We start from the raw sequence: 23,926 nt of genomic DNA on the forward strand, positions 1-23,926 counted from the left end.
CCAGGTCTGCAGGCTTTGAATTCTGAAGTTGCTTTCACTTTTGCAGCAGGGTATCCGTATCTCTGTGGCTAAGCCTGAGCATACACAGGGAGGCGTGCAAAAGAGCTTCTGGCCTGCCAGACGTCACACGGAGTGTTTGCTTACTGCCCTTGTTCCCCTGTAACCCTCTAAGTGTGGGACAGGTCACTCCCTCCCCAAAGTGGTATTTTTCTTCCTGTGGGACTCCTTGTATGAGAGAAATTTGCTTCACTGCAGGCTTGGGTGTGAGGTGTACAGTGCACTGATTTCTGCATGGGAACTGCTCCCGTCGTTACATTTTAGTGTGCAGTAACAGTGACATTGTGGGGCAAGACTACTTCTGCTTTTGAGAGGTGCTGACCTGCTGTCTGAAGATCCTCTTACCATGCTGAAGAGCAGTGTCATAAAGTAATTTCAACTTCTTTACAGTAACTTCTGCTGGTGGACAAATTTAGTGATGGCAGGAAGACCACACTCAGAGCTAATGTACAGGACCATGTGCTTGTGTTTATTTCTTCCTTATTATTTCCATTATAATTTTTCTGTTTAAGCACACCTGGAGTTAAATAGAGCTTTTTAAGGCTTTCGTGTTGAGAGATTTTACAAGACAGGCATGAGGACAATCAGGATTTTCCAGTTTATTTGGATACAGAAATTTATGTAATTATCAGTTAAATTGCTTTGGAAACAAACTTCACATCTTTGAAGCCTCTGTCTTTGAGGTCCACATCTTTTAATTGCATAGATATCTGAAATCCGTAGGCTCCCAGGTATTTGATGCTGGACCTGTGCAGAGCCCTTGCCATTCACTGCAGAGCTGCGCAGTGGCATGTATGCTTCACTGGGAGTGAAGAGGAGGAGAGAGAAAATAAAAATAATTCCCAATCTGCAGTGGGAATATGTCCTGATGAAGCTTTTCCACTTTGAGTAAAATTTTAAGTAGGGAGAAAAGCTGTCACTCCTGGCCACGCATATGCTGACTGCTAAGCAATGGTTAAAGTCTTGTCCTTATCTTCATTTTCAGCTTGTGTAAGAATTAGTATATTTGCCTTTCTCCTTTAATCAACTGTTTGCATTATAGCCTGTGTTCTGTTTTCTTTCATTGTGTTACTTCTTACTGTTCTTAATGCAAATTTTCATTAGTCATTTCATGTTTATGCTGGCAAATGAATTTAATTGGTATCTTTAAGTTTCCACCATTCTTTTTAAGCCAGTTAATTAAAAACTTGGTTCACTGGACACATTAAAAGCCTTCCTGCACTGTATTACAAATAATTTGTTTCTGTAATGACATCCTGCCAAACTGAGATGCAACAAAATGCATTGAACGTAAATTCATGTCTCACAAAAGCAGGGTGTAACTAGAGTATAAAGTATGTGGTTTGTGTTTTACAGCAGATGTGAAAGGAGGCCAGAACTTTTGCACAAACAATGTCTGAAGCACACATATACATGTATTATTTTACTGGTTTGTCTTTGCTGCCATCAGGCTTCACCATGCTCCGAGCCTTTAGTCACACAAATGGTAGCTGTGCATTCCATCACGCTAAGTGCTGGCACCATCACAAGTCCGTGCTGGCAATTAGGAGAGAAGATGTCAATGCGTGGGAAAGAAGAGCACCTCTAGCACCAAAGCATGTTAAGGAACTGACACAGATGGGATACAAGGTCTTGGTGCAGCCGTCAAACCGGAGAGCCATCCATGAAAAGGTAAGGTCTCATTTTGAGTTAGGTAAGCAAAAACATAGTTCACTTATTAACCATAGTGCAGGAAAAACAATATTCAAATACATGAGAAAACATATTAATAATTTTGTTATTAAATGAGGAGTCATTGTGTCCTAGTGGAGAGAAAAAGGAGGACTTTTGGGGTGTTGTTTGTTGTTTTTTTTTTTTTCTTTAATGCTGTGAGCTTCAGGACTGGGGGGTTTTACAGTTCTTGTAGCAGCAGTAATACTGTGCTGTAAGGTATCTGAGCCAACAGATAAAAATTGAAACATAAGTAGGGAATTAGTAATTCACTTGCACGTCAGCTTTTAATTAAGACACAGTACTGGTTTTCACCAAAGCACAGATCACATTAGGTACATAACTATGATATTGAAAGATGGAGTTTTAATATGTTTTTGAGATAAGGGAGAACAAAAAAATAATAATATGGAAAAACATTCTTTTATAAATTGCTCTGCTGCTTGGACTTAGTCTTATACAATTTTATAAAATCACATAATCAATCTTCAGATTAATTTGTCAGACTTCTCTAAACTTGTTTCCAAGTGTTTCAACATCTTACAAAGGACTGTGCATTATTGCAATACCGTAAGATACTTTAAATGTTGTAAATTATCTTTTTTGTAGTCAGTGAATTTAAGATGAAGGATTTTACTAACACATAATTATATTTTGGCCTTGTATAATAGGATGTTGGCATGGAAATTCATTTTAAATTTGATACTCCTTTTGATAAAGAGGTTTGTGAATGTATTGCATGCAGTAACTTGTTGCTGCTTTGTAGAATTATCTATTTGTCCTCAGTTCTAGTTGCTTATGTGCTGAGATCTGAATATGAAAACACCCAGAAAAATTTACTTGGATTTTTCTCTTTCATAGGATTACATCAAAGCAGGTAGCATTATTCAAGAAGATATTTCTGAGGCTTCTCTGATAGTAGGTGTGAAAAGACCTCCAGAGGACAAATTAATCCCTAAGAAGAACTATGCCTTCTTCTCTCACACTATTAAAGCCCAAGAGGCAAACATGCGCCTTTTGGATGAGATTCTAAGACAGGTAAATGGTGCCATAGTGAAGACATTTGTCTGTTAGCATGGGGTGGAAACTGAAATTACTGCTGAAGCGTGATCAAGAGCTTGCTGCCTGGGATGGTCACTTGCAGCATGTGTATCTGAGACAGCGAATGACGACTGTTTTCAGTGTCCTTTCCTGGAGCTGGGGATTTCTTGCCTAGAGGATCTCATGCTTGCAGCGCTGCTCTGTTCACATGCTTAAGGCAGATGAGTTTTGAGCATTGTCTGCTCCAGAGAGGTTCGTGCTGTGTGAGCACGAAGGATTGTTGAGAAGTTGTGAACCCGGAGAGTGTGTTGGTCGTTACAGAGGGAGGCAGCCGGTTCACTCAGAAATGAGCAGCCTCTTGGCAGAGGATGTGGATGGATCTGCAGCAGCTGGAAGGGCACATTGGGGAGCTCTGTGCCAGGAGTGTGCGGGTGGTGCAGAGACTCTTTAAAACAAGAGTTCAATGCAACCTTTAGGCTTTTATTTTTATACTTAAATCTTGTTATGAATTATTTGCCTTTCCATATGTGCCCATCAGCCTCCCTCATGAAGGATGACAAAGGCATATGAAAAAGTAGTTCCTAGGAGAGCACCTAGGAATGCCACTCACGGCATTCACTGGAAATTTTAATACTCAGTTTGCTATGTATTTTCAGGAAATTCGACTGTTTGACTATGAAAAAATGGTTGATCATAAAGGAATGCGAGTTGTGGCCTTTGGAAAGTGGGCTGGTGTAGCAGGTATAGTGCATAAAATAAAGGCAGGCTTGCAACAAGTAACTTCTTGTAAAACTTCTGGTTGTCTGTTTCATGAAAGCTGAGGCTTGCAATGCTTTTTTAACTCTTGCTTTTAAGACCTTTTTCCATTCTGTACTGTGCTCCCTAGTTTTGATGAGACATGTCAAATAGTGCTGTGGATTTCTGGCAAATCTATTATTTTATGTTGTCTTGAAGTCTCGTTTGTCTATTCAACTAATCTGACACAGACTAAATATCAAGAGATCAGCTGAACAGGCTTTTGAAAGACATGGCTGCTGTCAGTCCTGTGAGTCTGAACATCATCTGTTTGTCAATCTGTTATCCATTCACACTGATTTTTGTGAGTCATGGTTCTGATTCCTTTCTACTGAACTTAACTCTGTTTTTTCAGAAGACTCTCCTTATTATCGCCTTCTTTGGAATCTTCGTGATGTGGATGCATCTCATAAAAGGATATCTGAGTATTAAATAGTGCTGGAATGCGTAATGTGGGCCAAGAGCAGGTTTAAGCATGGCCTGCTATTGAATTTCTCCTTCCCTGGTTCCATGTAGACTTTCTTTAGGAATATTAATATTAAAACATGGGCAAAAATATCCAGGATGATTTTAGACTTCACTCAGTCTCTGCAGTTTTTAACTCTGCATATTCATAATTAACACTGGTGGTCTGATTTTTCTTTGTTTTTAAACAATAGGAATGATCAACATTCTGCATGGACTGGGATTACGATTTTTAGCTCTGGGACATCACACTCCCTTCATGGTAAGAGTGTATGTGTCTGTATTTTTCTGCAGCCAAATGACATTTGGGCATCTGCTACTTATCTGTATTTGAATATGGAAAATTTCCTGATGGTTCTCTGCCTCTCATTTCAGCACATTGGGATGGCACATAACTACAGGAATAGCAGTCAGGCTGTGCAGGCAGTACGGGATGCCGGGTATGAAATTTCACTGGGATTGATGCCAAAGTCGGTTGGGCCGTTAACATTCGTGTTTACAGGCACTGGTAATGTTTCTAAGGTAAGAATTCTGTTTTCAAGACTAAATGCTATATTATTTTAATAGAACTTCTTGGCATTTGATACGTAGCAGGTTAAATGGATTGATGAGTTCATTTTGTTTGCTTGGACTTAAGGTTTTCCTTTGCCAGTAATACCCTACACTAATGCCTTTAAGATGAGAACGTGCCTGACAAGGCTGACCATGCTAACTTCTTACCATGAAAAATGGGCTAAATCTTACTGCTCCTCTCTCCTTTCCCACCTGCATTTTTGTCTCCCTCTCTCCCCTCTGTTGACTCTGGGCTCACAAGGTATGTTGGATCACCCCAGTAAAGTATGGGGGAAATAATTACTTTTTCTAATGCTTGCTGAGTTTTTATATCTGTTTCTATAGCATTGACTTGGCGTACATGTGCTGGACTTCAGAACTATGTTTTACAACATAGGGAAAAGGCTTACTCCTGGTTTTGGCAACAAAGATGAATTGACAAGGCTCCAGCTATAAAGTGGAATCACTGCCTATGTAAATGTTTGTCTTTTTGTCAAAAGGCTGGTGTGACTGGAAGGTCTGTGTTCTATAATCACAGGTCTTTGGGAAAGTCATCTTGAAGTTCGTTTCCTTTAGAACAGCCTGGTTGGCGAGGAGTGGCTCCAGGGGTCTTCCCTAAAGAGAAACTGTTCCTCAGAGCGGCAGCAGAACCATCTATTGTGGTGGAGCCGAGGCCTCTTGCCACTGCCATTAGAAATATAAACCAGACACTGGGTTGTGGGTCAGGCATCCTGCAGAAATGGGGAATGCTGAAAATTCCTTGTATGTAGAGATGAGGCAGCTTTGTTTTGGATAAGCAGGAGTATGTGTGAAACAGTTTGTACGTCTCTGAAGATATGCTCTGGCAGGCCTGCTAAGTTGTGCATGGTGTTTTTATATTTGTTTTCACACATGAGATGAGCAGTGTTACGCTACTCCTTTATTCGCTGCTCATTCTGAATCCTTCTTCATGATTTACAGGGTGCTCAAGAAATGTTCACTGCCCTCCCATATGAGTTTGTGGAACCCCATGAGTTAAAGGAAGTTTCCAGATATGGAGGTATGCCGTGTCAGTAAAGTGACTAAGAACACTGTAACTCTTTTTGTCCAAGTATAACAGCTACTTTTTTTTTTTTTTTTTTAATTACCTCAGACCTCAGAAAAGTCTATGGGACAGTGATAAGTCGTCACCATCATCTTATAAGGAAACATGATGGACTTTATGATCCAGTAGACTATGATAAGCATCCAGAACTTTACACTTCTCGCTTTAACACTGATGTGAGCATCTCTTCTGTTCTTTTATGAAAGGTTTCACATGGATTGTCGGTAGTTACTACACCTTTGCATATCCATCAATTGAGAGAGCATTCATTTAAAACACTAGTTAAGGTGCTGTCAGCTTCTTAAAGTACTGTGACTTTCTTTGCAGATTGCACCCTACACAACTTGTTTAATTAATGGCATATACTGGGAACAAAATAGTCCTCGCTTGTTAAATCGACAGGATGTTCAGAAGCTGCTGACACCAGTTAGGTCTGCTGCTGCTGCAGTGGAGGGCTGTCCTGAGTTACCACACAAGTAAGACACTTCTCTTCACTTGTAACAATTCTGCAGCACCATGATTAAGTTGTAGTGTTAAGTGGTTGTGCCACAGTATCTATGAAATTATTCTGTTTCTTATATTGTTCCTCTTGCATGTTGCAAAACACCCTGTTGATTTTGCTTTCGTTCTTCCGTGCTTTGCAAATCTTCACAGTTTGGAGTTTCTGCAAACGTCACAGCGCAAATGATTAACAGGTATTGGTTGTCTTTCTGCAATGGTAGTTCTGCCACTGATCCTTGTGCAGAATGCAATACAAACCATATGACCTAATTGGGAAATGTACCTACAGCACCATTATTCCTAGAAGTTTCTGTGCCTGAGCAGAGTTTGTTGGAGAAATTCTTCTGACCCTGTCATTTGGCTTATACAAGTTCAGTAACTGTTCCTTAACACCTCTGACTTCTGTAGCAAGTAGCTGCAATGCTGCACAACCCTGAATAGCTTTAAGGATGGAATGTGAAGTACAAATCTAGAGTTAGACTGCTTTCAGTGCGAGTAGGAGCTCACCCTTTCTCTAACAGCCTCGTGTAATTTCTCTCTGGGAGACTGGCCTGGGGATGGATTTGGGGAGGATACGGTGATGTATTCTGGTGAAGAAGCAGGCCTTTGTCTCTTCTTTGCCCATTCCTGACACTTTTCTCTCTCTCACTTGATAAATAATGAATTGAAGTGTTAACCTTGAGTGCAGTCAGAGGTCATGAGTTAGGCTAATGAGTGCTCCACCTGTGCCAGCTGCCTGTGAACTGGAAGGAGGCAGCCACCTCTTTTGGTTTCCCTTTGCAATAATTAAGTTCTTGTAGTGCAGGACTGCCCAGTGACAGCTTGGGGGAACTGGTAGATGGATAATGAAGGGGAGGTCTTGACAGTACATGGAGTGCAGAAAAAAAATGATGGATGAGTGGATTCTCCTGGTCTTTGGGAAGTTAAGCATGAGATATGGACCCTGTTGATGTGAATAGAAATGGCTATGGTAGGGCCAGATTTCCATTATCTTTCTGGAGGTCATTGTTTGTGTTGACTTCTGAATTGGTTAAGATTAATGAAACTACAAGTCTGATAGATATTCTCATGTTTTTTTTATTTCCTATTCACTTATGATCTCTTGTGCCTATATTTCTTAATAATTTTGATAATGCTCTGTTCCTTTCTCTTTTATTTAATCACTTTAGACTTCTGGCAATATGTGACATTTCAGCAGACACTGGAGGATCTATAGAATTTATGACAGAGTGTACAACAATTGACAGTCCATTTTGTATGTATGACGCTGACCAGCATATTATTCATGACAGGTGGGAGAGCCTTGAATTTTTATTGCTTTCCTCTGTAATTTGTACAGTTGAATGTTTTACTGAAAAATCATGCATTTAAAACACTTCTGAAAGGTGGTACCTTTCAGATACAAAGGAGAAGTAGTTAGAAGAGCTGTGTTCTCTCTTTCAGTGTGGAAGGCTCTGGGATTCTGATGTGTTCCATTGACAATCTGCCAGCGCAGCTTCCTATAGAAGCAACAGAGTACTTTGGCGATATGCTTTTCCCGTATATCGAAGAGATGGTAAGGTCTTTTGTGTCCAACAAGAAGGTAAAAGACTTCGAATTTGATCTGCTTATTTGTTGCTTTTCTGGTCTCCTATATACCTTCAAAAGTAATCTGCTGTAGAACATAACTGACTTTGTACTTAAAAAAAATAAAACACAAACCCAAACCTTTCTAAGTCTTGAGGCAATGCTTTCAAAAAGCAACATGTAAATGAGACATTAGTGACCTGGATGTCTTAGGGATTTGTCAAGAACACTTTCTGTACGCAGAAAACAGGCTCTGGCAGGTAGTTCATTGCTCCTGGACCCTACAGTAGAGGTCTAAATCTGATTTTCTTGTGGCACACAACAATAGCTCACAATCAGACTGCTGTTTGAATTCCTGCATTTTATTAAAAGTTAAATGACACTGATCAGTGCCAGGAGAATTTCAGATCTATAAGATATGTATGTATGTATTTATTATAAGATATGATTGCATGTATTTAAATGTTGCTTAGAATCTTGATGTTTTACTTAAAAAAAAAAAAAAAAAAAAAGAAAACACAAGGGAAGTAAAATGACCTGATTTGAAAAACTTCTCTCCATAGCTGTTATCAGAAGGCTCAGACCCTCTTGAAAGCCAGAATTACTCACCTGTTGTTCGAGATGTAAGTTTTGCAATTTGCCTCTCTGTGTACCTTCCTCTGCTTTAAAACATAGAGGTGTACAAAACCACCTCAACATTTGTGTTTTGTACTTCTAGGCAGTGATTGCATCCAATGGCTCACTGACAGCTAAGTATGAATATATCCAGAAATTGAGGGAGAACAGGTAATGTGTAGCTTCTTAAAGTTTGTGTGGTTGAGGATTTTAAAAAGTCCTGCATTCTCTCTCCCCTTTTGTATTTATTTTCTCTTGTGATTTGATGGTCTGCTGCTGTCTTGCACTGATATAAATGTCACCTAGCTTTATGGTTTCATTCTTCCTTCATGAACATTGTCTGAATTATTATTGTTACTCACTTATATTGAAGTTGAAGAAATGGTCATTTTTCTCTTTCTTATGCTATCAAGAGTGTTTTATCAGAAGTAGAAAACAGTCACATGCCAGTATTATTCTGTTACTCCTTGTCCTTTTAAAATGGGTATAACATGCAGTCCTTTGAAAGGAATGACTGAAAGGAAAGGTCCTCTTGAATCTGGTTTCCTCTCGTGTGGCTCAAGTGCTGTGCTGCACAGCATTGTTCTGTGACTGGATGTATTCAGGAGCCTCTGTGAGACTCTCAGACTTTTCATTACACTCCTGTAGCTACATCTTTTGCTACCACTTCATCTGTACCCTGTCTCGGTAGTTACCAGCCAGTGGTAGCATAAAAGAAGCAACATGGAGTGGATTAAGCTAACAAAAGTATAAATAACCTCTATATCCCTTCCCCTTGCTCCCTGTTATTCAAGAACACCTATTTACCTATGAAAAGTGTTAATTTGACAAGAAGTGGGCACCACTGTCATGGTCAGTGCCAGCTGCATCATATGTCATGTAGAAGCTGAAATTGGCCTGACCACAAGCACTGCATGCACTGTGCACAGAAAGCATGCTGGGTTGACTTCTGCATGCCACACTTCTCCAGTTTACTTTGGGAGCTTTGGGAGTTCTGGTTATGAACTTGTGCATGATGAACTATAGGTGTGTTTTCCACCCAAAGTAACATGCTGTTTGCTTCTGATCTTTCTCTTTTTTTTTTTTCTTTCTTTCTGCATAATCACTTGCGTGGTCTTGTGTGAGCTGCCCTGAGAATCTGGAGACTTCATTCCCAAGGGTTTTTTTGTGGGTAGATTTTTGATATGTCTGCAGACTTGTGTGTTGCATGTGATGTTCATTTGTGTTGCTCACTTGGCTGTCAGAAAAGCAAGACCTGCTAACAAAACCCTCCTTTACTTTGCAAAATTTTGAGAAAATGCAAATGAAAGCAGGAACTTTACTGCTTGAAGTGTGCTGGTTTAGCTAGAGATAGGCTCTTGTTCAGAGCCTGTAGGAATTACGTGGCTTGTGTTGTTACTCTAACAATGTATTACGTTCTGCCTAGTGTAGTTTCTGAGGGCTCTATTTAGACTAATTGCTTATACCCTTTGGATGTAAATGAACATTTCAGACATAGGATAGCCAGGCTTTATGAGCTGAATTGTCTTGGGTGCCATCAGAATGGAGGAGCAGTTTGATTTATCAAACTTTTCTCCATCTTTTCACCTTTACTTGCTTCATGCCTGCTACTTGTTCCTCATCCACAGCTGCAGTAGAATATTGCATTAACAGTGGGGACCTCCAAGTATTACTGTTATTTGTTCATAGATTGACATAACTGAATTATTTAAACTTGTATGTAGAGAACAGGCATAAACTGAAATGGTCTTTTCTGGGACTGCAGACTCTGTTCCCACTCTCGATGGCTCATGTTTGTGCCTGTCCTAGAGCAGACGTGCTATGTTCAATCCACGTGTGACCTTATTCTAGGCCCTGGAAAAGTTTTTAATAAATATGATAAGAAATTTGATTGCAAAATCCAGCTTTCTTTCATATAGGAAGTCTGTCCTTCATCAACACAGTTGGTCCAAGCTCCTGCATACCCCTGCTGGTCACTATAAGTAAAGGGTGAAGAGAAATTCTTTCTCTTCCCTTGCCCTTGAGTGTGTAGCTGTGGCAGAAGATGTTCTGTTAGAAATTATACTAGGAGGAGGAGGGTCCTTGGGTTTGTCATATGAATGAATATGATGGGCTTAGGAGGCTTTCTGTGAATGGATTAAATCATGATTTAACTTTTTAAAAAAATCAAATCTGTAAAACTTGTATGAAGGTCAAAATGTACAGTAACCTATAGTACTGATTTAGATAGATTAGAGAGGTGATATATTGGTACATCCCGTTCAGATTTAATAAATTGAGAAGAATAACTTAAAAAAAAATAAGTAAGCCTGAAAGCAGAGGAAGGGAGGATGGAACATCTGGAACTTTGGAGAGTAATTCAAACTTTATAGATACTCAGACACAGTTAGCAGGCTGGAATGTGCTTCAGACAGATGATACAGATACAGGTTTTGGTACAGATTTAACTCTCTTTACTCAGGGCAGTCTTTCAATACTTGTTTAAGGCCTTGTTCCCCTAAATGTGCTCGGGTATTTCATGCCATGCTTTATTCCATGCAGTACCACTCTTGTCATGCTATAATATGTAGGCATTGCTCTGACAGGCTGCAATAGCACCTTTCATTACTTTAGGCATTTTTGAACTGAAAAAAACACAACCAAAAATTTGACTTACGGGTGCCATATGGAACCCCCCAAAGCTCTGTACCAAACATTATTTAGTAGACATACGGTTAGTTCTCTTCTAAGGACAGTAGCTTAAAGTAAAGTGGCTGTGAGCTTGTCAGCTAGAGGTGAGGATTCTTTCTGTGGCATAATCCACAATTCAGTATTACGCCTCTGTAAACTCTCAGCAGATAAAGGGGAAATGGAGGCACTCGCTTGTACACTTATGAAGTTTCCCCTAAGTCTGTGTTTTCAAAGGTCCTACCTATTTATTGAAATTCATTTTCAGGATATGAGATAGGAAAAGCCAAAACCCAATCTCCATTAGGTTAAACAATAGGGCCATGAACAGCTCCCTTTTCTTCAACAGTAAAAAGTGCTTTAAGACAAATTTTTTAATTAGCTGAATAGTTTTTATCTGCATAGTTATGGCAAACAGTTTTACAATCTTAATTTTACAATTTCATGCAAATTTAAGCTAAATGGAAAAATTATTATAAACAAACAGAATGTGTTTTGCTGCTACAATTTATACATTTGTGAGAGCATATTTAAACTGCTGAACTATGTTATTCTGATTGGCAACAAGAAATCTGCTGTGAATCTGATGTGAATACATTTTATATTGAATGTCAACATAAGAGCTACTCAGTTTTATTTAGGAGAGTAGTAGAAGGTTGGTTGAAACACCAATGATTTTCAAATCTGAGTTCTTGTCTGCAAACAGGATTTCTTAATTGGGCATTAGCTTTGATTTGAATTTTATTTGTTATTGTGTTCCTATTATGGACTAATATGAACCTGCTATAACTTATCTTAAATACACTTTCACCACCATGGTTTTGTGTACTTTAACAGTTACCCGTGATGTAAAGGGAGCAAGACAGAGCCTGGAATCCTATTCTGACAGCCCAACATGACATAGATAGCTTGGGAGCACTCAAGTGACCAGGTTACAGTCATTTGGCCATTGAGAAAAATATAGTGATAACTGAGAAAAAGTTGTTGAATAGCAGCTGGTGAAGCAGTGGAGATGTTGATAGATTTCATCTTGATTATATTAGAGGAAAGAGACTAGAAGATACGCAGCAGAAGAATGGAACAGGACTAGACAGTGATTGCCCAGTGTTGGGTTAGGTAGCCAGGAACTTGACTTTTGGTCTAAATAGAGCTCTTTGTTTGTAGACTTACTAAAACATACTTATTCTGTTAGCTTTAGCTGCTTACAGTTTCTTTCTTCTGCATGGTTTTTAATTTTGCCTGTAACACATCCTAGGGAATACACTCAGTTCATGAACATGGGAAATAAGAAGAGGGTTTTATTGCTCGGATCTGGCTATGTCTCTGGCCCTGTACTTGAATATCTCACTAGAGATTCCAACGTTGACATCACAGTTGGTATGTAAGACTTCACTTGTTTTTCATTGAAAAATTATGTCTTATTTAAACCTGCCAGCACGGCAGAACCTTTCTCATAAGTAATAAATTGATCTGATTCTGAGAACAGATAAAGAAAATCTTTGCTATTGTGCATAGCAGAAAAAGATTTTGTAGCTTTCTGAGCATTTTAAGGTTATATAATTGATTTAGAAATGACATGGCTACATGAAAAGTTTACTGTTTGTATGTGTAAACCACAGGGCAATTAGAAATATTTTTCCTTCTAACCTGCTTTGGGCTTGGGATTGGTTTGGTAGCTAGTTGCTGATTTTGTTTGTGCTCAGATGTGTTTTCAGCCTCACAAAACCAGATGAAATTGCTTTTATAGCCATCGAGTGGAGCTTCTGCTGTTATAACCAATACTGTGGTGCTAAACCTTCAGACTCTTAACTTTCCCATCAGCCCCACATGCTGACTTTACCCTGATTCAGTGATTTCAGATTTAACACCCAGGCTGCCTTGCCTGAAAGACTCTTGGCTGGGAGGTGGTTTCCTTTAAATCTTACCATTGTAGTTATGTTCATTTTTGTTGCTGTAGATTTGGTTTGCTTTTTTTCCCCTCATCCTACTTTCATACTTGGCTGCTTTAGCCCCCCTTTGTGGTGATAACCATAGTACTTTTAACCCCTGGGAAAAGATGTACCAGGAAGAAGAGAGGAACTCTGAGGAAGCTGCACATTTGTTATGAGCAGTGCTTGATGTGGTGACCGGGGAGGGTCCCAGCACTGTGCAGTGTCCATCCCTCAGCAGAATGGGGCTGCACCTAGTCCCTGCAATACAGCAGCAGGAAGGGAAACCAGGTGAACTGGAACATTTGTTTTGCCAAGCACTGTGGAAACTTAGCAGGTGCCTCGTGTCTGGGTAGCTTAAAACTACAAGGTCAGAAGGAAAGAGACACGAATGTGTTACTTGTCTAGTATTTGGCAGCAGGCAGGTAGATGAAGAAAGCGTAAAATGCACATTGCAGTGCCACGTTTGGTTCCTTGCTGTTTGGCTATGCCACTTTAAATCCAAATGATGAAAATCTTATTTGGGAAACCTTCATGTAATCAACTTTTTTTTGTTTTGAATTTGTAGATGATTTTGCCAAGCTCTTTTCTCCCAGCACAAGTTGATTAGTAGAGTACAGAGAATCACCCTCTGGCAATGTTTATTTCCCATTGACTTTGGAAAGGCCATAAGGAAACAAGGCTCTAAGTTAGAGGCACAGATGCTTTTAATTCTCTGTGAGCCTCTGCCCCCCACCTGCTGCCTTCATTGCCCACTCCCTTCTCCTGGCTGTGTTCCCATTGCCGTCCTTGTGCTGGCAGCACAGTGAGCTGGCACAGAAACCAATTCACTTTTGGTCAGATGTGGCAAACACAGGTCACTTTTAACCTGGATTGCTTTTTGAGTTCTGCTTTCCTTACAATGGCAAGTGCTGACGGCAGTAGGAGGAAGATAATAGGAAGGAACAAGTGGGGACAAGCTGAGATTGGATTTCTCCCTTTTAGTGATAATATTAGCATATGCAGGATTAGGAGGACTAAGCCATAGGTAAATATTGAAACTAGTCAAGATTGAATCAGGGCATTTTGCTCATATTTGGCCTGAGCAAAAGCTTAATGTTTTTAGCTTTGTTGTGTTAAAAATGGTGAATGATGTGAGCCGTTCTTGTTTCCAGCTACTAAGCTGTTCTTGGCTGTAAGTAGGAATTTTGTTAAAATGTACAGAAAAAGAGTTTTGAAATATATTTATTTTTTAAACCAAATTGATCCATAAATGTGCGGTTACATGGAATGAGGGATGGGGTAAGCTTTTCTGGGCATGTGTGTGCTTGCTACATCTGTTAATTAGCTGTGTTGAACCTGCATGCTCATCAAGATCTTAAAACTAGTTAAGGTTTTCCTGTCTCACTTAAACCAAGCACAGGCTGAAAAATAAAAACAAATTTTCCTCTTTGAGCTTTTGCCCCTCCTGGACTTGTAGTCAGCTTCTTGCTTGTCTACCAGTAGTCTGTCCAGTTGCAGAAACAGCTACTACCATTAAAAAACTGATTCACTGGGCATAGTAGAGGTGCTGTTGTGTTTTTCTGCCGGTCACCTTTATTTTATTTTTCCCAGACCTCATATGGCAGGATTATTGTTCAAGTTCAGATGAGCCACCTTCTGTATCAATAGAAGTGTTTACTATGGCTCTTGCTGCTTTTTTGTGATCAGTTGCTAAGACTTTTCTCCAGCCTGAACATCCACATCCAAGTGTCCCTCCTGTGTGACTGTTACTTGCCTTCTTCACCCTCAAGCATTTTATTTAATTGACCAGCTTCTAGATTGAAAATAACGGTGCAGTTCTAAAGATTCCAAAATAATCTGCTTCTATCTGTCTATCAGTGGTTTGGTCACTTGTTCTTTGAAAACTTGTTAATGGTTTTTCAGTGTGTTTCAACACTTACCAGGTGTTACTAGGCAGGTGTTCATCTGAGCTACCAAACACTGAATCTCCTGTGTGTATGTTGTTTTAAAACCCAGAATATATCTTACCACAGGCTTTCAGGAGGGGTCAAAGTTAAAGGCATGGGAATATACTTTTGGGGTGGATCACAACCCCGCCTAATAAACGTTGGGTTTTTGTAACTAGTTAAAGATGCTTTCGTGACACATTTCTGGATAAGAGATGCATTGATTCAACAGTTTTTTTCCCCCCCTCTTTAAAGAAACCACTTAGGTGTGAATGAGTGCTTCTTTCTGTTTAGTTTATCTGTTTTCTTACCATGTGGGTGCTCAGTTAGCTGGCAGATACAGACGGTGCTGCTGTAGAATACCACGCTGGGAGGACACGTGCATGTGATGCAAGCAAGTCAGGGGGTTTTGGAGTGTCCTACTGCACAAGGATAGGTTTAACAGTCCTTTATCTCATCTTCTAGACTTTTGTCATAGAGTGGAAAAGAAGCGAGATAACTTCTAGTTTTGCATAAATAATTTGTGTTGACCTAGTCTGCTGATAGGAAAACTGCAATTCAATTTTTTGTTAATTTTAAGTAGAACAACAAAGTTGCTAATTGGTTACAAGACTTCTTGTTATACAATTTAGCACTGAGTGGTTCTTTACTTCTGAGATTCTGAGATTCTTTGTAGATTCTTGTTCTTGAGTTATAACTGCTATGACTTGACACTGGCAATTGATAATAAAACTGAGTCCTTTAGGGGAAGTAACGTGCTTTGTACCTGATTTCTCCTCCACTGTTAGTGAAGGAAGAAGTCCATGCAACTGCTGCTCTTTGGAAAGGAGGAGGTATATGCAAATCATCATTATGCATGGGAGCGCTTTGGACTTACCTTCATCTTTATGTAACAGTTGATGTGTTTTACTTTTAAAACAGCATCTGTCATGAAGGAACAACTGGAACAATTGACGAACAAGTACAGCAACGTTACTTCAGTTCATGTGGATGTCTTGAAGCATGAGGAAGAACTGTCTTCTTTGGTGAAGAAACATGACCTTGTAATCAGGTCAGAATTCCGTGTAAAATGTGATAGGCTCAATCCTAAGTCATGCTGCTGCTTTCTTCTAGTTCAGTGACATGTCAACACGATAATTTTTTTTAATGCCCCAAAACTGGCATTGTATTTGTGTATGTAAATAGTTGTAATTGGCCACTACCTTCTCATGTAGCGAGACATCAGGACTCTTTCAAAGGGGCTTTGACTGCAGCATCTCTTCAGAAGTGTTCACCAGTTACATGGAAAGCCTTCTGAGTGTGAGGGGCTAGTTGCATCCACCAGCGCAGGTGTTCCTGGGATCATATTTGCATGTTTGAAAGAGACAAAATTCTGACTTCTTTGTCATTTCTCTTGAATTATCCCATTGAGAAAGATCTCTTTCCAGGTATTGAAATGGGAGGAAATTATTTCATAGTCCTTGCCGTTTGGTCCCTTTTGCCCCCGATGCCATGAGTGTTGTTTCCTTTCCATGTAGAGCATGCTTTTCACAAAGTACTTCAGCAAGATCATTGTAATACAATCTTTCTCAAGGATGGCTTTACAGTTTTGCATCTTCTAAACCTCCAGCATGCCTGTTTAGAAGGTGGCCTTGAAAAGAGGTCAGTGGTTTGTTTTTTACAAAGAGAAGCGTGACAAAAGATGCTGTCTAAAGACTGACTCCGCTATTGTCCTGCACCCTGTTCTGAGTGCATACAACAATACTTGTCCTATAGGGTAGCATTTCACTGATGTAGGTATGAAATTGCTCAGGGCAAGGCAGGTGTGACTCCTGCATTTGCTTGAGCTCTTTTGTAGGCATGCAAAAAACATTTGTGAGTGTCTTTCCAGTGACAGCATAAGTAACTGGTTGGATTTTGATGTTGCATAATTCTCCTTCATTTGTAGTTTGCTGCCTTATTCAGCACATCCTTTGGTTGCGAAGAAATGTATTGACAGCAAAGTGAACTTGGTCACAGCCAGCTACTTGACACCAGCTATGAAACAACTCCAGGAGAGGTAGGTATGAGAGTAGCATCTCCCTGGTGGTGTTTCCTTCTTTAGTACATTATCTGAGTATTTTGCAGTCTGTTACACCTGCAACACTTACTGTGAATTACTGTTTTCTGCATTCTTTCCCTGTGCCTTTCTATGATGGAGGACTAAGTACCTTTGCCCAAAGTTGCACGTGGAGGCTGTGGCAGAGCAGAGAAACGAGTGCATATCCCAGTCTGGTCAGACTAGTGCTCTGAACTGGAATGTGCTTTTCTGCATGCCCCATGTTATTCCATGTTAATGTGCCTTCCCCTCTCCCCTCAAACCTGTTTGGATGTTTGAGCTGGGCTGATTTTCAAGCTGAGCTGTCCTGTTCTACTAGTGACAGCAAGCTTGTTTGTCATCCTTTGCGTTCCCCGAACTCATCCTTGACTTATTGTATCTACAGTAATGTCCTCCATGCCACCTTCTTTTGGACAGACCTACTGTATTAGTCTCAAATTGGTGACAGTTCTAGCTATTCTAATGTTTCTCTTGTCCTGCTTATATGACTGACAGTTGTTTTGAGCACGGAGCTTCATCTGTGTTCCCTCTCAGTCATGGTACTGGAAACTGATGTAAATTCAAGTGAGATGAGAATTTTCCATGCTGTGTCTCTACAAATGATAAAACAGAGAAAGCTGGACAGGTAGAGAACCAGCGTTGCATACAATGAGGGAGGTTTAGAGGCCTCTCCTCCTCTTCTTGCTGTGATGCTCGTGTCATGCTTTCTCTCTCTCAAAAAAAAAAAGGAAGACACTTCTCATTTGTCAAAACCACCAGCCCCTGGATGTTGCAGCAAAGTGAGAGAAACCAAGGCTACAGTGACTCTTAGACAATTGTCGCTGTTCAGGTTTTAACATCTGCTTCTGTTTTTTTCTGAGAAGCTCCAGACAGAGCCCAGAATTTATGGTGTTGGGGAAAATTTGCTGGGCCTTTGTTGGACAGATTTCCTGAATGAAAGGCCAGTAACAGTGATTATTCTGACAGCTCTGTATTTCTGTTATTTTTAGCATAGAAGCTGCTGGTATTACAGTTATCAGCGAAATGGGTTTGGATCCTGGTCTTGATCATATGTTGGCGATGGAATGTATTGACAAGGCAAAAGAAGTTGGTGCCACGGTAAGGTTGGCAGGTAGTGTGTAGTTCTGCCAAGATGTTCTTAGTAAAGTTGTTACTTTACCAACAGCCAGTTTTCAGTCATGTCCTGGTTCGTAATGGGCTCTGGGCACTGTACTTTTTGTGATGCTTGGAATTTGGTGCCAACTAATCCAGTTGGTGAGACCATCAACTGAGATGGCTTTGCCCCAGAGTGTGGTGTGGTTTCCTCTTTATGGACAGTGCCTGCAGTGTGACAGCTTGACACTCCGCCTCAGTGAAATTCTTTTGGTTTCCCCCGTCCACTGCGGATTTGATTTGGCCCGTTTGTGGGGCGACATCAGTAGAAAGCTGAAGAACTAATGGGGATTCTGCAGGGTAGATCTGTGCTGTTTGTATCCTGGTCTGTCTTCATTTTTCATTTCCTGTGGATAAATCCAACAGGTTGTATCCTACACTTCTTTCTGCGGTGGCCTACCAGCTCCAGAGCACTCTGACAATCCTCTGAGATACAAGTTCAGCTGGAGCCCACAAGGAGTGCTGCTGAATACAGTTCAGTCTGCGACGTATTTAAAAAATGGAGAGGTGAAGTAATCCTAACATTTCCATTTAAAGCCAGGCAAAGAAGGTGGTATTGGGCTAAGGAGGGAACTGGGATTTGTAAGGTGCCACGTTTACTTTCAAGCCAGTGACAGTCATTTCCCCAAGACAAGTTGCTTATATCACTTAATCCTGTGTTTGGAGTGTGATGGTGCCTGGCTGCTGCCGGCTTAGTTTTTACTTACTGCATGGAATCTGATTGTAAAGAAGGAGTGTGTTCTAATGGCTGAAGCACTGAGTTGTAGCTGGTGTTCCGAGTTCAGCTCCCATCCCTGTTGTGTGTTGCTTTTGCCGCTTAATTGCCCTAATTTTGATTCTGTGAAATAAAGGTGAGAGTGCATCCTTCTGCTTGCTTTTCTGTCTAGTCATGCTTATAAAGCAAACAGCTTCATTCTGTGCTTGCACAGTGTATATCAGAACTCTTGATTTCTTTTTTTTTTTTGGTGCAATCTGTAATACCAGTAACCCACTCAGTGGGCTTTGTGAAAGTGTACAGTGATTTCTGATGTGTTTTATATAAACTCTTTTTTGTGGTTTGTGCAGGAGTCTTTAGAATAGACTTTACCCAGCAAATGTCACTGCATCTGTTTTGTTCTATGGAAATATCTGAACTGATTTGTGCAAAGCTATTGCAAGCCACTGTCTCATTTCTGCTTTGCAGCCCCTGTCTGTTTTATCACTCTCACTTGCTCAGAGTAGTTACTGAGCAGGGGCTCTTCAAATGTCAAGGAGACTGCCTTGTATAACCACTGTAAAGTTTAGCTAATTATCTGGACTTTTTGATCTGCAAAACTGAGAAATATTTTGAGATGTTTTATCATGACATTTTAGTGCTCTAGTGTTCTTATTGCAGTAAGACAGGAGAAATTCAGGGATTGTACATTGGATCATTATTTAAAAAGCAACAATACATAGTTATAAGTTTCAGATGAAAGGGTCTCTTGGAGAATGTGAAAGTGTTTCTTATTTAATTCTGACCTGGTTCACCCACTGCTAGGAAAGATTAGATCATGCACATGAATGATTCATTATGAGAGCACTATGTGAGCTTGTCAGTAAATTGTGTAGTTTTTCCTCCTTGCCACTAAATCCTTTGCTGTCTGAGACTGTTGTGCAGGATTCTTCCACACTACTGTCCTGCCTGACAAACACAGTGAGATCTTTTGGCATTGCTGCAGACTTCATTGCTTTAGTCTTCTAGAAAGAAACCTTGCCCCTCACAAAATGAGTTTGTATTGATGCTGCATAGCAGATCTGTGCATCAGCTGCTTGAAGGAAGCAGGGTTCAAGGCTTTGGCTGGGAATGATAATAGAACCAGTCAACCTCATTTTGTTTTCCTGCAATGGTGCATTCTCTCCGTGCTTCATAGCTGCAAGTAAAGGCAGACATAGACAACAAGTTTATATCGGTGTGATATCACCTGATGTATTGTAATCTTTAAAAAAAACCCCACACAACAAAAAGAGCCCCAACATCCTTCTCCTGCCCAATAAAAAATGAGAATAAGAAAATTGACCACAAAGCGGGGAGCCTATGGGTAGAATCTCCCTTGACACTGGTGCAGTTTGGGGAGGTGCTCCAACAATACACTAACATAAGTGAAATGGGAACCTACCACCTTAATATTAGTGCAGCCGAAATTAACAGTGTGTGTGAGAAAGGATGTGGCTTGTTTTAGCCCTTTGATTAGTAGTGGCTGACATAGTGTGTGCTCCTCCATCGCAGGATGTGCTTAAATGGTTTGTGCAACTGCTTTATTTAGGTTGGGCTTTTGTTTGCACCAGAAACACTAAGCATATTTCGAGCACACTTCATCTTTTCTGTTGTGAAATAAATAACACTACACCAAAATAATATTGCTGTTCTTTCTCAAAATTTAGATTGTCAATATTCCAGCTGGAGGAGCGTTACTTGATTCTGTAACTCCAATGGATTTTTTCCCAGGATTAAATCTTGAAGGTTTTCCTAACAGAGACAGTACAAAATATGCTGAGCCTTACGGTATTCAGTCAGCTCACACTTTGCTGAGAGGCACCTTAAGATACAAAGTAAGTTGTTGTTAATATTATTAACTATTGTTTTCTGCAAGATATTAATGTTGACATTTAAAGAAAACTGTACATTTAAAAGTCAACTTTTTATAGCTCTGTATGTGCTATTTATGCGTTCTCCACTGTCCCTGTTGAGAGAGAACTGGAAGCACTTCTCTCATTTTTTTAATGTAGCTTTACTTGGTTTATTTAACAGGTGTTTGTTGCAAACAAGAAAAATATTTTTAGCCATTTTAGGCAGCTGGTCAGTTGGCATAGTCAGTATCTGTGTTTGTTTTTTTGTTTGGCTCTGTATTTGGTGTCAGATCAATAGATTTTTTTAAAAATTAACTAAATCTGTTGGGTTTGTGTGATGCGTGTTGCTATTATGTATTTTTAAGAATGGATCTGTTCTCTTAAAGTTGATAATTTGAACTAACAGTTTGCTTATATTCCTGTGAGAAGTGTAATTTAAAAATGTTAGAGAAAATTATGGTTTTCCATCAAACTGAGAAAGTTTTTCATTAAGTAACTGGAAATCTTGAATTTGAGCAGCTTTAACATTTTGGTCAGTTAAGTAAGATGTTAAGAGATAAATGTGTTTTCCTTCTAACTGATAGACTATTTTCCTGTCATTTGTTAGGTGCACAAGGCAGAATGAAAACATACTGTTTTTTCTTTCAGATTTCTTTTTTTATTATTTTGTTGGTCAATGTACATTAAGAAGGAATAAACCTAAAACCATGTTGAAGGTTTGAAAAAGCTTTTATGGATGTCAGGATAAGTCTATTGAGTTAATGTTTATGTCAAGGTTTGAGGTATTGTTGTTTTGTGCATGGCTTGACGAATTACATGTATGTCCTTTCCCTCTTAATTCCTCTGTTGTGATACAACAGGATTTTATTTCTGGGAGGGACAGAGGCTTGCTTAGCAACAGCAGAAACAGAAAGCATGTGGGGGAGTAAGGTTTACAAATTTCAATAGATCTCCTTTTGTCAGTCTAGGTATTATTTCTTGTTCAGAAGCTAAAAATATGTGGAAGGCATCTGTCTCATCATGAAGTCTTAATATGACAGTATCTGCTCTTCCGTTTGGTGCCTGATAAAATTTTCTTCTTTTGTATTAAATGTCAGCACAAGGAAAAGCAAAAATGTCAGGGTGACATGAAGAGTTGCTGTCAGTGTGCTGCGAGAATGATGTTTCCATGGTTAGTGCTGTTTTCTTTACCCCCAAAGCAGGTCTGTTGCTTTGGGTTGGGGTGATGCTGGTGGAAAATCAGATCGCTATTGGGGTCAGTTTAAAAGGTGTCACAGGAGGATCTCACTGCTGGGCCGTCTGAGCTGGTGGAGGTGGCTCCTAATTATAATTAGCCCTGTTTCAGGAGGCTTTATTTCCAACATTGTGCATGTTTACAGTGTTTCTCGTGACTTGCATGTGAGTGTTTTCAGGTTTCCAGGAGCTGTGTGAGGGTGTTAACGGGATAATAACAAAAAAGAGCAGAAACGAGTTGCGACTCTTTTTATTGCATGGCCTATTGCAGCCTTTGCAGTTCCTTTTAAATATGATTCCACTGATGTGCTAGTTGCCTCTTTGGTATTCCTGAAGGGAAGATGCAAACACACAGGATTCTCATCTTAAAATTAGTTTGTCTGATGCCCATACAATGATGCTGCTGTAGAACTGGGGTGAGCTGAGTTCAGGGCCAGGCTCCTTGTATTCAGTGGTTTGTCCATGGGCCATCTGGCTGATACAAGCCTGTCTGTAGTGATGGGCTGGAGTCTGAACTGGTGCTGCCCAGCTCAGCCCTGTGATCTCATGAACGAATGCTCCTGGCCATGGAAGTATTGATGGCGGTATAAGTCATTAAAGAAGGTATTGAAAAAACAGGAGGAGGGGTGGAGAGGGGCTGAGAAAGGTCCCGCTCTGGAGCAGGACCCCAGTGGCATCGTGGTCTTGTGGCTTTCTTCCCATGGGAGTAACGCTTAATGCTGCCATTGTTGTGTCCACCATGACATTCAAACCAAGGAGAAGTACCTCAGTCTCAAGTGATGATTATTTTTAACCACTTTATTCTTTTATTTCAGGGATACTCCAAAACTATGGGAGGCTTTGTAAAACTAGGATTAATTAACCCAGATCCTTATCCTTTGCTAAGCTCAACCATGTCACCTCTAACTTGGGTGAGTTACTCTGATTAGTCTGCCTTCTTTCCTTTGTTTTATTAATGTTTTTATTATTACTAGGCTTGGGTGTGCTTAGCAATGAGAACCTTGTATTGAATCCTGGTCTTCTCTGTTTTTTCTTCCTGGAAATGAGGAAGATTTTCTTTGGCAGAAATGTATTGTACTGCTGGAAAAGGTTTCCCAGAGATGCTTTGGATTCTTTGACAACTGGAGTCTTTCTGGACTCAGCTAGACAAAGCCATGGCTGATTTGAGTGCTGGTGGTACTCCTGCTTCAAGCATGGCATTGGGCTAGGTGATCCTCAGAGGTCCTGCACAATATTTTTATCAATTGTGTTAAATTTTCTGTTAGTCAGAATCCAGCCCTTAGTGCTGTGAGTTTGCAATGTCCCTGTTGGTAGTGGTCCATGATCTTCAGCATAGAAGTATTTTTTGGGGCATGAAGAAGTAAGAGATAATGCCTAAATGAGTGTATTAAAATATTTTTTTTGTTGTCAGAACTGTGTACGAGCATTTTTTTTGTCTTCTGTTATGCTGCTTTTCTGTCTCGCTTACTGATGCCTCACTCATCTTAATCTCAGCCAAGGCATGACTCCTGGGGTGTGACGTGCTGCTGTTACGTTTGACAATCAATGTTTTGGTTGTCTCCATGGGCCAAGGGGGGGATTTCATATTTCAGTGTACTGTAAAGAGAGCTGAATTGACAAAGAGCTTACTACTTGTCAGATCTCTTTGTCTGTCTTGTGAGAAATTTTCCTTCGATTTTGCAAACCCCTGGGGGAGTAACTTTGTTTATTACTCAGGTGATCAAAATTCCAGCCTGTCTTCCCTGTGCTTTTATCAGCAGTAGTCTGGAAAAAAAACACCAGACTTATGCTGTGTGATGGTCTGAGCAGACCACAGTATTTTTCCAATGATGCCATTATTTCAAGTTAAGAATGTCTCAAGTCTTTTAAAAACCAAGAAAGCACAAGCTGAAGAGGCCTAGTCTTGCTTGTCTCTGACTAACATACAGAACTGCTCATCTTCCCAAACTCAGCAGTTTTTGGACTG

At 40.1% G+C, this 23,926-nt stretch overlaps 1 protein-coding gene across 1 annotated transcript in view; it reads left to right on the forward strand.

Annotated features, from left to right (window-relative positions):
- Nucleotides 1–1,499: 1,499 nt before the first annotated feature.
- The window catches only part of AASS (aminoadipate-semialdehyde synthase), a 28,030-nt gene continuing 5,603 nt past the window's right edge, over nt 1,500–23,926 (forward strand). Inside the window, exons 1-19 of the mRNA XM_082043763.1 lie at nt 1,500–1,728; nt 2,629–2,805; nt 3,465–3,549; nt 4,263–4,330; nt 4,444–4,590; nt 5,581–5,659; nt 5,753–5,880; nt 6,032–6,180; nt 7,375–7,497; nt 7,649–7,760; nt 8,335–8,394; nt 8,490–8,557; nt 12,309–12,430; nt 15,831–15,960; nt 16,837–16,947; nt 17,976–18,084; nt 18,505–18,645; nt 20,542–20,709; nt 22,776–22,871. Of these exons, the coding sequence (XP_081899889.1) occupies nt 1,516–1,728; nt 2,629–2,805; nt 3,465–3,549; nt 4,263–4,330; nt 4,444–4,590; nt 5,581–5,659; nt 5,753–5,880; nt 6,032–6,180; nt 7,375–7,497; nt 7,649–7,760; nt 8,335–8,394; nt 8,490–8,557; nt 12,309–12,430; nt 15,831–15,960; nt 16,837–16,947; nt 17,976–18,084; nt 18,505–18,645; nt 20,542–20,709; nt 22,776–22,871 (2,286 nt within the window). The 5' untranslated portion in view covers nt 1,500–1,515. The remainder of the gene's footprint in view (nt 1,729–2,628; nt 2,806–3,464; nt 3,550–4,262; nt 4,331–4,443; nt 4,591–5,580; nt 5,660–5,752; nt 5,881–6,031; nt 6,181–7,374; nt 7,498–7,648; nt 7,761–8,334; nt 8,395–8,489; nt 8,558–12,308; nt 12,431–15,830; nt 15,961–16,836; nt 16,948–17,975; nt 18,085–18,504; nt 18,646–20,541; nt 20,710–22,775; nt 22,872–23,926) is intronic.

The sequence above is a fragment of the Streptopelia decaocto genome, assembly GCF_964273445.1.
Source record: "Streptopelia decaocto genome assembly, chromosome: 1".
Taxonomy (NCBI): domain Eukaryota; kingdom Metazoa; phylum Chordata; class Aves; order Columbiformes; family Columbidae; genus Streptopelia; species Streptopelia decaocto.